The sequence below is a fragment of the Panthera tigris genome, chromosome D1, assembly GCF_018350195.1.
Source record: "Panthera tigris isolate Pti1 chromosome D1, P.tigris_Pti1_mat1.1, whole genome shotgun sequence".
In the NCBI taxonomy this organism is placed as follows: domain Eukaryota; kingdom Metazoa; phylum Chordata; class Mammalia; order Carnivora; family Felidae; genus Panthera; species Panthera tigris.
This window is the reverse complement of record NC_056669.1, coordinates 9,995,474-10,008,394: the sequence shown is the minus strand read 5'-3', so window position 1 is coordinate 10,008,394 and position 12,921 is coordinate 9,995,474. Positions and strand designations below refer to the sequence as shown.

Below are 12,921 nucleotides of genomic sequence, written 5' to 3'. Positions count from 1 at the left end.
TTAAGTGTCGCAGTAATAAAAATAGCCACTTTTTTTTTTTTTTTTTTTACTTGACACCTAACACATCTTAATGCTTGAAGGGGTATTTAAACTTAATAATCATTATTTAAAAAATCTTCCCACTGCAAAACAGATAAAAATGTCAGATAAAATTCTTTGGTGTTGAGTCGGGGTGGCACAGGGAAGCAGAAAGAAAGCCAGTGCTGTCTTTGAGGATTGTAACCATACAGTGGTCTACTTATGGGTTTAGGATTGAGTTCAAACCACCTTTGTGGTCCCTCAAACCCTCCCTCCACCCCAAGTTGAGAATTTATGTTAAAACTGTTACGGGTTGGTAGTACTCCTAGGCATCTTGCAAAAACAAATGGAAAATTTCTCCAGAGAAATCAATTTTTAATCCAGGTGTCAAAGAACTATGACAAATAAAGTTCTCCTGAACAAGAAGTTATAATAAAAACAAATCACAAAGCACAGAAGAGAAGCAGACTTAAGTGAGAACCAGCAGAAATAACAACAGAAAGCTGACCTGCAAAACTTTATTTATTAGGAATTATTAAAATAAGAATATAAAATAAATGATAATTTTAAAGAAATAAAGAATTGAAAACATGAATAAGAAACAAGAGCCTAAATAATCCATTGAGTGAAAAGGAACTTGGAGAATGGGAGGAAATATTTGAAAACCATGATCTGAAAAGAGGTTCAGTTCCACAATATATAAGAAACTCGTCCAACTCAATAACAAACTGGTTAAAAAAGGACCAAGAACTTGAACAGACCTTTTTCTAAAGAAGATGCATGCTTAGCCAACAGGTATATGAAAAGATACAGTGTCACTAATCATCTGGTAAATGCAAATCAAAACCACAATGAGCCATATGACCTCATTCTTGTTAGAATGGCTATTACCAACGAAAAAAACAGCTGGTGTTGGCAAGAATATAGGTTTGGAACTTTTGGATCCTGTAGGTGGGAAAGCAAAATGATATGGCCACTGTGCAAAAACAGTCTGGAGGATCCTCAAAAAACTAAAAGTAGAAGTACCATGTGATCCAGCAATCCAACTTCTGGGTATTCATCTAAAAGAACCGAAACAGGATCTTGAAGAGGTATCTGTACTTCCATGTTTATTGTAGCACTATTCACAGTAGCCAAGATGGGAAACAAGTTAAGTGTCCATTGACTGATACATGGTGGGGGGGGAAATGTGGTATATACGTAGAATGGAATACTCAGTATTAGAAGGAAATCCTGTAATAATGTGACAACATGCATGAGCCTTGCGGATAGGCCAAATGAGCTAACCAATTAAAGATGGACAAACACTGGCTAATTTGACTTGTGTGAGGATTCTAAAATAATCAAACTCATGGAATCCAAGAATAGAATTGTGGTTGCCAGGGGTTAGGGAGAGGGGGAAATGAGGAGTTGCTGATAAATGCATATAAAATTTCAGTTGTGCAAGATGGGTAAGTGCTAGAGTGCTACTGTACAACATTGTGCCTATTAACGATGCTGTAGTTTACACTTAGGAGTCTGTTAAGAGGGTACGTCTCCCATGTGTTATTACCACGATAAAATAGAAAAGCTAAAAGGAAAAAGGAGTGAGACTACAAAAATGGCCCAGCAGATTTGAAAAAAGAACCAAACACAACTTGTAGAAGTGAAAGTGAACAATTGATATTTAAAGTTCAGTGGCTAGTTGAAACCACCAATTAGACGTGTTAATGAGTAAGTTAGATCGATTGGAAGAAATGAGTAAGAATGAAGTACAGCGCGACAAAAAGGAAATAAAAGGAAAATAGGAAGAGATTAAGACACCTACCTCTGTGGTAGATTTGACCGATCCAGTGTTTGTCTAATCAGATTCTAGGAGATGATAGAATGGGGAGAAGGCCGTATTTGGGGAAATAATGGTTAAGAATTTTCCAGAATCCATGAAACCCAAGATCCTAATTCATAGATTCAGGGAGCCTAACCTATCCTGAGCTGGGTAAATAAAAAGGAATTAGTGAAACTACATAGAACACTAAGGGTAAAGAAGATCTTAAAAGTTGACAGAGAACTAATAGAATATATCTACAAAGGAATATTAGACAGAAGCCTTCTTAAAATCCAGAACATTAAAAAAATATATATATATTCAAAGTGCTTGGAGAAAATGGCTTCATCCTAAAATTGTGTACTCAGCTTAATCCTCTTTTAAGACGAAGCACTAAATAAGACTTTTTTTTGGACCAAAAAAACCCCCCAAAAAACAAAAAAGAGGGAATTTGCCATTAGCAGATCCTCAGTAAAGACACTTATAAAAGATAGCCTGAGCTGGAAGCCAAGGTAATCCAGAAAGAAGCTCTGAGCTTCTCTAAGGGACCTGAGCAAGAGAATGGTTTACACAGGCATATGTTGGAACAAATGTTGACCACATGAAGCAGCAGTGATTGCTCATAGTGTTCACAGGGTTAAAGACCTCCACGAAAGAGGTACAGGAAGTGTGTAATTGCTTCATTTTGAGGAATGTGGACTTACTGCCCTGTGGTGTATCTCCTACTCTTCTCTTCTGATAACTACCCTGTATTGAGTACCTCTGTTCCACGCGCTCCCAGCACTTTCCCATGTATTGTCCTCACACGAATCTTACAAAGTAGACCTTAGCATTACCCTCACTTTACAGATAAGGAATCTGACAGTGTTGTCGCTAGACCAGGGTACCACTGTTAGTAAGTGGCGGAGCCCAAATTTGAACCTGTGCCCCTCTGAATGGGAGGCCTATTGTTTTTCCACTTTGATGCTGTTTTCCTATTGATCGTCTCCCTACTCTGAGTCCAGAAAGCATGCTTTTCTTTTTAGGTAGAGCGCTTCTCTTCTACTTACAGAATAAGAGTGTTTGGGTTTGTTAGGCACACACAATTGCTGACAAACCTGTCCAGGCAGTTCTATGTTTGACTTTAAATCTTCAGTGTTCTCTGTGAAGCAGGCATGTTTTTGTCCTTTGATTTGAAATGTCTGTCCCTAAGATTTGCCATGCTGATAATCTTTGCCTTTCTCCTAGGGCTGTGTGCAAGAAGTTTGGGCTGCATGTGAGTCGGATGATGCTAGCCTTCTTGGTTCTTAGCACTGGCATGTTTTGCTCATCATCAGGTAAGTAAACGGGCAGGGGAAGGTGTAACACGTGCACTGATCTTTCACAGCTGAGCTGAAAGGAAGACTTTGTGTAGGTGTAGGTTACGTTGTACAGCATATCAGTAGTTTGCAGAGCACCGTTATCTGCATGATCTTCGTCATCCTTTACGGCAGTCCTGTGTTAGTATGATAAATATTTTCCCATTGTGCAGATGAGGACTCGGAAACTTAAAAAGGTGAAAAGTTATTTTCACCATACTGCTTTCTATTACATGGTTGTAGATTTTTTGTTTTTGTTTTTGTTTTTTTTATCACTTCCTCACAAGGCTGAAAAACACCAACACCTGTTGCCTTTCCCTGCTGTTAGGGGGAGAAAAATAATTTTGTTTTTCTTGTTTGTGTGTAAAAACCCTGTTCTTTATGGTTCTGCTTTCGGTTTCTTATTTGCAATGTATTCTGTAAAGGCATAGTCCTCCCTGTTGGGCTTTTTTTTTTTTTTTTTTTTTTTTTTTTTAAGTAAACTTAAAGAGAAATTACAATATTAGACTGGTGGCTTACAAACTGTGCTCCATTGAACACTTGTGTTGTCTGAGCTGAGTCACAGTGGCCTATTGCCAAAAGGTAGCCTGTTTCTGATGCTCTGAAAAAAAATGAAGCTACTAGTTATAATTATGCTAGTTTTAATGTCTGCTTGTGTATACCAGAATCTAGTATATACACTAAATATACACACAAAAATAGCATCCAGCACAAAAGTCTGTACTTAACTTTGTCGACTGTATCAAAATCTGTGTTCTGCAGGGACCTCAGGATTCCACACCTGAATAATTAAAAAAAAATTTTTTTTTTTTAAATTTTTTTATTACTTTTGAGAAACAGAAACAGAGCACAAGCCAGGGTAGGGGCAGAGAGAGAGGGAGACCCAGAATCGGAAGCAGGCTCTAGGCTCTGAACTGTGAGCACAGAGCATGATGCGGGGCTCAAACCCACGAACAGTGAATAATTTTGAGTGTTACTGTTCTAAACGAGACTGTGCTGTTCCCTCTGAGCTGGCAGAGGCCTCTCATTCCTCTGCTCCCTTTGTTCTCTACATTGGCAGCTGTAATTGATAGCTTTGGATGGCATCAGTATTACTTAGCATTGATCAGTGAAGTTGTACCTTAGGTTTTTTTAGTTATTTTGCTATTCCTAAAACTGATTAAGTGTGGGAGGTGTTGAGGAGTGGCTTTAGCTTTGTCATCTCAGTTGAGGATATTGAGGCACAGAGAAATTCAAGGCATCCTTTTACATACAGCTTCTAAACCCTTGACTGACTTTGTGAGATCATACTGCCCTTCGTTGTGGTCCTTGCCTCATGCTGATTTTTCTTCACTAGTGTTACATGAAGCAGGCCTTGTACAGCCTGGAGAGGCAGATCTGCATTTTTGTGTCACCTTGTTAGAAACACTGATCAAATGTTACTGCAGCAGAGACCCTGAAAGTACTCCGTCCTCTGCTGTTTACTGTAGTAAACAGTTACTTTGTTGTAACAAAGTAATGCTAGACAAAAGTAATTAGGGGACATCTAAAGGCCAAATTATCCATGTCAGTGGATGCAGGATGTGATATTTGGCCCTTGAGAAGGCTTCTTAGAATTCCTATGGGGTAAAGTTAGTGCCAGGACAGTCTCAGAAGACTACCAGAAGATAAAATTCTTCAGAAATAGTCAGCAATGGGTCTGAGTTTCTTGAAGCATATTCTCTGCCTGGAAATATAACTGGAAACCTGTAAGTTCTGGATTTGGAGTACAGGCCAGGAGAAAAATGGCATGGTTTATATTGTATAAGTAGGCAGCGTTGTTGGTACCTAAAAAACAGGAGTGAGAAAATAAAAATACCCTTGAACTTCATTGTTATTTAAGGAGTATCACTTTACTACACATTTTTCCTACAGTGTTCCTCAAAACCTGTTCCTGGTGATTGACCTCCTGCAATGTGGGTAGATTTTTGATAATACCTAATCAGTCTCCTACTTTTGTCCCCCCCACCCCCCTTCTATTCCCCTTTTCTTTACCCTTGCAGCGCTCCTTCCTAGCAGCTTCTGTATGTACACCACGCTGGTAGCCATGACTGGCTGGTATTTGGACAAGACTTCCATTGCTGTGCTTGGAGTGGCAGCTGGGGCTATCTTGGGCTGGCCATTCAGTGCTGCCCTTGGGTAAGAAACCAACACAATTCATCTTCTGGTATCATTGGACACACAGTCAACCTGAGCGTTGGCTTATCTCCGTGTTCCTTGGTTATGACCTGAAGTCAAAGGAATGAATCAGACCTACCAAAATTCTGGGAGTTGGAAGAATCTGTCTCTTGGTGTTTATTGTTAGGATTAAATCTAATACCAGTAGTGACTCTTAGGCATCTGTTGTGTGTTAGGTGCCACGAATCCCCTTAGAAACTTTATTCCTAAACTTTATAACAGCTTTGCAGGAGAAATCCAAGTAGTAGTGCTTCAGAAGGGAGAAAGTAGACTCCAGGAGGGAGAGAAATTTGCCTTGAAGGTGATGACTGCTTTTGGATCCAGGCCTCCCTGACCCCATCACTGATGTTTCTTCTATACTACACCACTCGGTGACGTGCGTTCCCCACTCCCGGGCCTGAAGTCGGACTTTACCTGCAGGCTCGTGGTGTTAGCTCAGCAACTTTTCCCCAAGCAGCTTTGTTGCTCATGTTCCTTGTTTTTGCCGCTTTGGCTCTAGTCTGTGCTGCATTTGCTTCTCACCTGCACTGCAGGTAATTTGGAAAAATACTGTAGTTTGATGTTAAGGTTATTGTAGTACAGCTGACCCTTGAACATCCTGGGTGTAGGGGCACTGACCCCCTGCACAGCCCAAAATCTGCATGTAACTTTTGACTCCCCAGAAACTTTACAATAGCTTATTGTTGACCAGAAGCCTTACTGATAACTTAATTAACACGTACTTGGTGTGTTATATGTATCCTATACCGTATTCTTACAATAAAGTTAAGCTACAGAGAAGAAAGTGTTACTAAGAACAGAAGATTTATTCACAGTACTGTACTGTATTTATAAGAAACAATTGGCATACATGCGGACCCACGCAGTTTAAACCCATGCTGTTCAAAAGTCAACTGTACCAGTCTATTTCTATTGTAAAAAAAAAAAATGCCAGTTTGTTTTAGGTAGAAAGAATTCCTAATTTACTTTGCCCGTAGCCTCATCTTCAAAGGTACTTTTATATACTTTCGTATATATCTTTCTAGAAACTGTCCTCATGTGTAAAGGCACACACATGGACATCCTGGAAATTAAATAGGATTACCTTGTACCTGTACATACTTTTTGTTGTATCTACATTGGTCTTTGTACAGATCGCACAGCATTCCACTTTCTGACCCTGATGTGGCCGTTGCCTTATCGGGAGAGATTTAGTTTTCAGTATTCTCCTATGATGTACAATGCTTCAGTGAATGTTTTTGTCCACATGTCTATACATTAATGGAAATTTATTGATACGGTAAATTTCTGGAGTGGGGGTTACTAAGAGGATCAATATTCTACGTTTTCTTAATTGTCTTCTATTTTTATTATTTTTTGACTTTTATTTTTGAGAGAGAGTGTGAGCGGCTGAGGGGCAGAGAGAGAGGGAGGCATGGAATCTGAAGCAGGATCCAGGCTCTGAGCTGGCAGTACAGAGCCCAATGAGGGGCTCAAACTCCCAAACCTTGAGATCATGACAAGAGCTGAAGTTGGTTGCCCACCCGACTGAGCCACCCAGGCATCCCCTTAATTTGTCTTTTAAAGGCTGGTTTCCCCACCTCCAATCTTTGATTCTGTTTATCCTCAAAATACTGTACTCAGGATTTTGTGTGAGGCCTTCTTTTATCTCAACCATCTTGATAATTCAAAACTGAGCTCACTATCTTCCCTCCATATCTGTTCTTTTATCTATGTTTCTATCCCAGTAAATGATACCATCATCTGCTCAGTGCTCAGTCAGGAACCTGAAAATTATCTGTGACTCTTTTCTTTTTCCCATGTCCTGTTTGTTATATCTCCTGAATATCTTGAATCTACTTTTCTTCACCTCTGCTCCTGAGTTACTATGCAGACTCCTAAATGATCTTCCCATCTCTAGGCTTGATCTCTGTATATCTGCTTTCTATAATCAAACTAGACTTATCTTCCTAAAATGCAAATAGGGTTTTATCACTGCCTGTTTTGTTTTAAACTCTGTAATAGCTTCCCCATTGGTCTGTGTCACAGAAGTTGGCAGCCTGTGGCCTGTGGGCCCAGTGCAGCTGGTCTTGTTTTGTGCAGCCCAAGAACTAGGAAGTTGTTGTATTATAAAGGGTTGTTAACAACACACCCACACCCACCCCCCCCCCCCCCCCCCACACACACAGTACAGACACAGAACATGAAACAGAGACCATATGTGGCCTGCAGAGCCTAAAATACATACTGTCAGGTCCTTTCAATAAAAAGCTTGCCAACCTCTGTTCTATGGTGTCCAGATTCTAACATGACTCAAAAAACCCCAATTCTGCCTCCTTTTTAATTCTCCAGAAAGTAAAAGTATTTTTTTTTCACTTCCTCCATTCCTTTTACTCTGCCCCATCAACATTGAACTTTATGAGTTCCTCAAATACCTTTAGGTGGCACATATTGATTGGTCTGCCTTTAGGGGAGATCAGTGATTTCAGGATCACAATCAGCAGTCTACCATCATTTATTGAGTACTTTGTGCTACATGCTGCTGATACTGTGATAAAGAAGACACTTACGGTTCCTGCTCTTTGGGAGCTTACATTTTAGTAGGAAAGACCGACCTTGAACAAGTAAATAGAAGTATGATGACTTACCAAAGGAGAAGTACAGATGCCATGGGAATGTCACTGGTTGGGCAGAAAAAAATGAAAACACAAAAAGTTAATGCAAAACTTAGATAATAGAATATGGAAGTTCCTATCACAGAAGAGATGCCTTGTGGTAGCACATGACATTGCTAAGTAAATGATAGACATGATAATGCTATGTCAATTCAGAGACAGGAGAAATCGGTTCCGCAGAGGAGTCGAGAGCAGAGCCTGTGGTGAATTTTGGGTAAATTGTGTCGTATCAGATTGGTGTGGGGAGGGAATTTCTTGTGGCGGGAGCATGGGTGAAGATTCTGGCTAGTGTACCAGATCTGGAGGTCCTGGGCATGAAGGTGATTGTTGATGTAAGAGTGGAGGTACCCCCTGAGAAAATGATGTAGAGAGAGAAGAGCAGAAGTTTGCTTTTGGGAAATAGACCATGGTAGGGCACAAAAAGGAAAAGGTGCACTTGGGAAGAGGCCAGAAAAGAGCAGGAGCCAGGAAGCCTAAAGAGGACGAACAGATGCTTTGTGTCAAGTGCCACAGGAAGACCAAGGTAGATGGAGGTAGTGAAGAGATTCGGGGTCTGGCTGAGGGGAGGTGCCTGTCGACCTTATGTCATTCTCCCTGCGTTAAAGCCAGGCCTTCAGGAAGAAGTGGAGAAGGCAGTGTACATATGCGACTTGCTTGTGGAATTGAAGTGAAAGGGAGAAGAGCAAACGGTATTGGAAGGGGGTGTATCAGAACTGACTTACTAAAGTTTGTAGTGTTAGCAAAATTTTTATAAATCATGGAAGAGATTTGTATTTATTCATTTGGCAGGGTCGGTGTAGGACCACAGGGCACAGTTACTTAGAATTAATGTATTTTAAATGTCTGTCACACATGAATAGGTATAATAAGGAGCTCCTTGCAGAAGCTCAGCATTAATGTTCCTTGTGCATCGTGGGGTGTGAAGTACTATCATGGGCTCTCTGAACAGAACACTGTATTTTTGAGAAGACATCCTCTTATATACCAGCGTTCTTTCCTCACTATAACTGCTAGAGACATTTTTTTCCCCCTGTGTTCAGCATGAAGTATGTGTGAATCGGACTTGTTTGAGTCTATGTTGTAAGTAATTTCCGACTTTGTTTCTCTGTTAAATAGTTTACCCATTGCCTTTGATTTGCTGGTCATGAAACACAGGTGGAAGAGTTTCTTTCATTGGTCTCTGGTGGCCCTAATACTCTTTCTGGTGAGTTTTATTTTTTTCCCTGTTTTGTTTGAACATTGTAATGAAAGGATGTTCTGATGTAGGAAAGAGAACATTAGAAGTTCATTCTGTTATTTGTTCTGAAGTTTATCCTGTTCCCCCTGGGAGAATGTTTGCATAACAAACCCCTGCAATTGCTGTTTATTTCCTGCTCTGTTTCAGGTGCCTGTGGTGGTCATTGACAGCTACTACTACGGGAAGCTGGTGGTGGCACCACTGAACATTGTTTTGTACAATGTCTTTACTCCTCATGGACCTGATCTTTATGGTAAGGCCTTAGGGACTCTGGGGAAGGGCAGGAGATGGCTTCATTTGCCTGAACTTTGACATTTCAACGTGGTTTCTTTATTTCATCAGATATTCTTTGGCAAATACAGCATTTCTTTGCTGGTATTCTTTTTAAAAAAGAAATGACATTCGGCTATGGCACAGCGATGATTAAGTAACCAGTAAATGTTTCTGCTTGATTGATGTGATTTCTGTTAGTCCTGTCTGTTGTTCTCGGTGTGTCGTGTGTCGTGGTTCTTGATGCTACTTTTTAAAATGAAAAGCTACTTTTTACTCTTTCCATTAGAAAATCAGTATGGTAACAAAAATAGGAAAATAAAAACATTCATAATCCTGTCATCTCCAGATAGCTGTTGTTAATACTTTGGAGTCTATTCCTCCAGATGTCTTATGGACATACACACATTTGGTATTAATTTTTCTTTTTAAAATTTGCATTAAGTATCAGGGATTAGGAGAGAAAGTTTGGAAAATGTATAGAAATAGCAGAGCAAATGGTGGAGTCAGCATGAGAAAAAGGTGAGTAGTTTGGCCAGCTTTAAAGGGCTGATGCCTTTAATCTGGGGAATATATTCTGCATTTTACTTCCATCTCCCTCCCCCTCCCCCCACCCCAATGCCTTCTTTCAGCCAGCACTGAGCCGGTTTTATTTGGCCCCCGAGGGCATTTGTGTTGGTGACAGCTATGGAGGATTGTCCTAGAGATCTTCCTGGTCAGATCAGCCAAATCAGTAAACATCTTTTGAAACCATTTTTCATTAAAATAAGTGTAGTTTCTTCTGCCTTAATTTTCTGAAGGTCTTGAAGCATTTTTTAATATGTGATTGTCCTGGGGCTCTGCTGTGAAACAAGTTAATACTACCTCTGTGTCTTACCAGTTTAAGCCATGCCCATCACTTTCCTGTGCCACTTTGTCCACAGGACCAACAGATTTGATGATTTGAAGTAAGCATACAAGTAAGATTTAATTGGGCCTGTCAGGATTTGTGGAATATTGCCATTTAGATGGCAGTAGGTAATAGGTCATAGTAAACCGTGTTTTGTCTAGTGACTTGAATTTCCACACTGCCTTGTTAGAGAATAATTGTTAAGTGAAGGAATTTTAATGTTTTTAAAAGTTTATTTAGGTAATCTCTGCACCCAACGTGGGGTGCAGAATGCACAGTCTCGGTATCAAGAGTCACACACTCCTCTGAGCCAGCCAGGCGTTCCCTAAGTGAAGGAATTTAAAAAGGCTCCTTTAAGACTTCAAGATCCCCAAAATGTGAGAAAAGCCCCAATTTTAAGCTTTCGCCTCTAGATGTCTCCCTTTAGCTGGAGAGAGTTTGTATGTTTTTAATTCCCCCTTGTTTTAGGTTACTTGTAACATTTTATTTGATTGTGTAAGACCATAGAAGGAAGACTCTCCTTTTAGACCCAGATTGCATGTTAGAAACTGATTTACATGGAATCTATGGAAGCAAAATACCCATTATGTATAGGTGAATAAATTATGTTAATTTGAGTTTAATTTTGGGAGACTGTCTTCACTTTTTAAAAATTAATTATTTTTTATTTTTAGAGAGCATCTACATGAGTGGGGGAGAGGGGTGGGCAGAGGGGGAAAAAGAGAGTCTTAAGCAGACTCTGTGCTCAGCATGGAGCCCATCTCAGGGTTCAGTCCCAGAAACCTGGGATCATAACCTGAGCCAAAATCAAGAGTCAGACACTCCATCAACTGAGCCACCCAGGTGCCCTTGGCTTCATTTTCTAAACAGGTTATTACATAGTGGTATTAAAATAATTTTTTTAATGGTTATTTTAGAGAGCGCACATGCAAGCAAGCAGGGGAGGGGCAGAGAGCAAGGGAGACACAGTATCCGAGCAGGCTTCAAGCTCTGAGCTGTTAGCACAGAGCCCAATGTGGGGCCTGAACCCACGAACCGTGAGATAGTGACCCTAGCAGAAGTCGGATGCTTAACTGACTGAGCCACCCAGGCGCCCCGTCAAAGATTGACTTTTTGATAGATGCTGTACAGTTATCAGAGAGTAAGATAGCATATGTTTTGTCATGGAAGCTTCAGCTGTTTCACTCTACATACACGGGCCCTATTGGGCATCATTTTGACTATTTTGTAAGACTTGACTGCTCCAAGTGCTTCATTACCTATTGTAGGCATAGGTTTCTTCTCTGAAAGTTACAAATGCATCATGCTGATAGTTTCTACATTCATGTCTTAGTGCTGTTTTTTTGGATGTAAGAGCAAATAAGCCTATAATACTTAAACAATTAGTTAAATGGACTTGAGTTAAAGAAACATGGGCTCAGCTGCCTTTGAGCATTTGTGTCCTCATAACTTGCTGTCCCATACGGCTGCAGTCACACGAGTAGATAATTATAGTCAATTGTGTTACGTACTACAGTGGAAAGATGGGGAATCACAGGAGAAGTCCATCTGGTGGTAGCAGAAGGACTTCTTGAGTCAAGCCTGGAAGGAAGAGTAGATGTTTGGTGAGTAGATGCTAGAGGGGGCATATTTCAGACAAACACAATGTTCAGGGTAGGGACTGCAGAGACAAAAAAAAAAAAAAAAGGAAAAAAAAATTAAAAAATTGAATATTGTGAATTTTTTTTTTTTACAACATTAGCTAATTTTAGATAGAAACTACAAACATGAGCAAGATAAATTCAGTTTCTCTGTTGTGATTATAATATAAATATTTACTCCATTATTCCTGGTTTTCACAGGGACCTTTCTATACTTGCTTGGCCAGAGAGCATCTATGAATGACATATTCCAGACCTGAGCTGGCTCTTTTGAAGCCAGGTGAAAGAAAAAGTACTTTTTCACAACTATAAATTATAATTGCTTCTGTTTATCAAATGCCTGTTCTATACAAGAGATTTTATGTAACATCGTCTTCTCCTCACAAAAACTTTGTGAGAGAGGCATTATTTATGCTTATTCCCAGCTATGGAAACCAAGGTGGAAATGCACATAAAACCAAGGGGCTTGCACATAATTAATAGGTGGCAGAAATGGGATAAGAGCCCAGGGCTGTCTGACTCCCAAGCCTGTGTTTTTTCCACTGAAAACAGCCTTAGCAAAACTCTGGAGTTTGGCGTTTGAGACTCTACAAGAGAATAAGCAAAAACAGATTGTGAGTTGGAGATAGAGGAAGATAAGATTTGATCTAAAGAAGGGGCAGGAAGTTGTGCCTCTGAAGGCCCACACACTGGGCTTGGAGGGTGATCAGGAAGCCTTAGAGAGCTTCGATGGCACAGTGGTATGCACGCTGGCAGGCTCTCTTTCACAGGGGAGCGTTGCTCCATGCTTGTTCAAGAAAAAGAATATTTGGACAAGGAAAAAAGTACTTGGCATTTAGGAAATTTAGTGTAGACATAAAATTGCAAAGTCATAGG

The 12,921-nt window shown here is 40.2% G+C and overlaps 1 protein-coding gene across 6 annotated transcripts in view; it reads left to right on the top strand.

Annotated features, from left to right (window-relative positions):
* Positions 1-12,921, top strand: part of ALG9 (ALG9 alpha-1,2-mannosyltransferase) — a 105,480-nt gene that overhangs the window by 19,589 nt on the left and 72,970 nt on the right. For all 6 annotated transcript variants that reach the window (XR_006207975.1, XM_042957339.1, XM_042957343.1 and 3 more), the window contains 4 exons: positions 3,050-3,138; positions 5,181-5,316; positions 9,126-9,213; positions 9,394-9,499. Coding sequence is in view for 5 of the 6 variants with exons in the window: in XM_042957339.1 (XP_042813273.1) it covers positions 3,050-3,138; positions 5,181-5,316; positions 9,126-9,213; positions 9,394-9,499 (419 nt within the window). In the remaining variant the exon portion in view is untranslated. The remainder of the gene's footprint in view (positions 1-3,049; positions 3,139-5,180; positions 5,317-9,125; positions 9,214-9,393; positions 9,500-12,921) is intronic.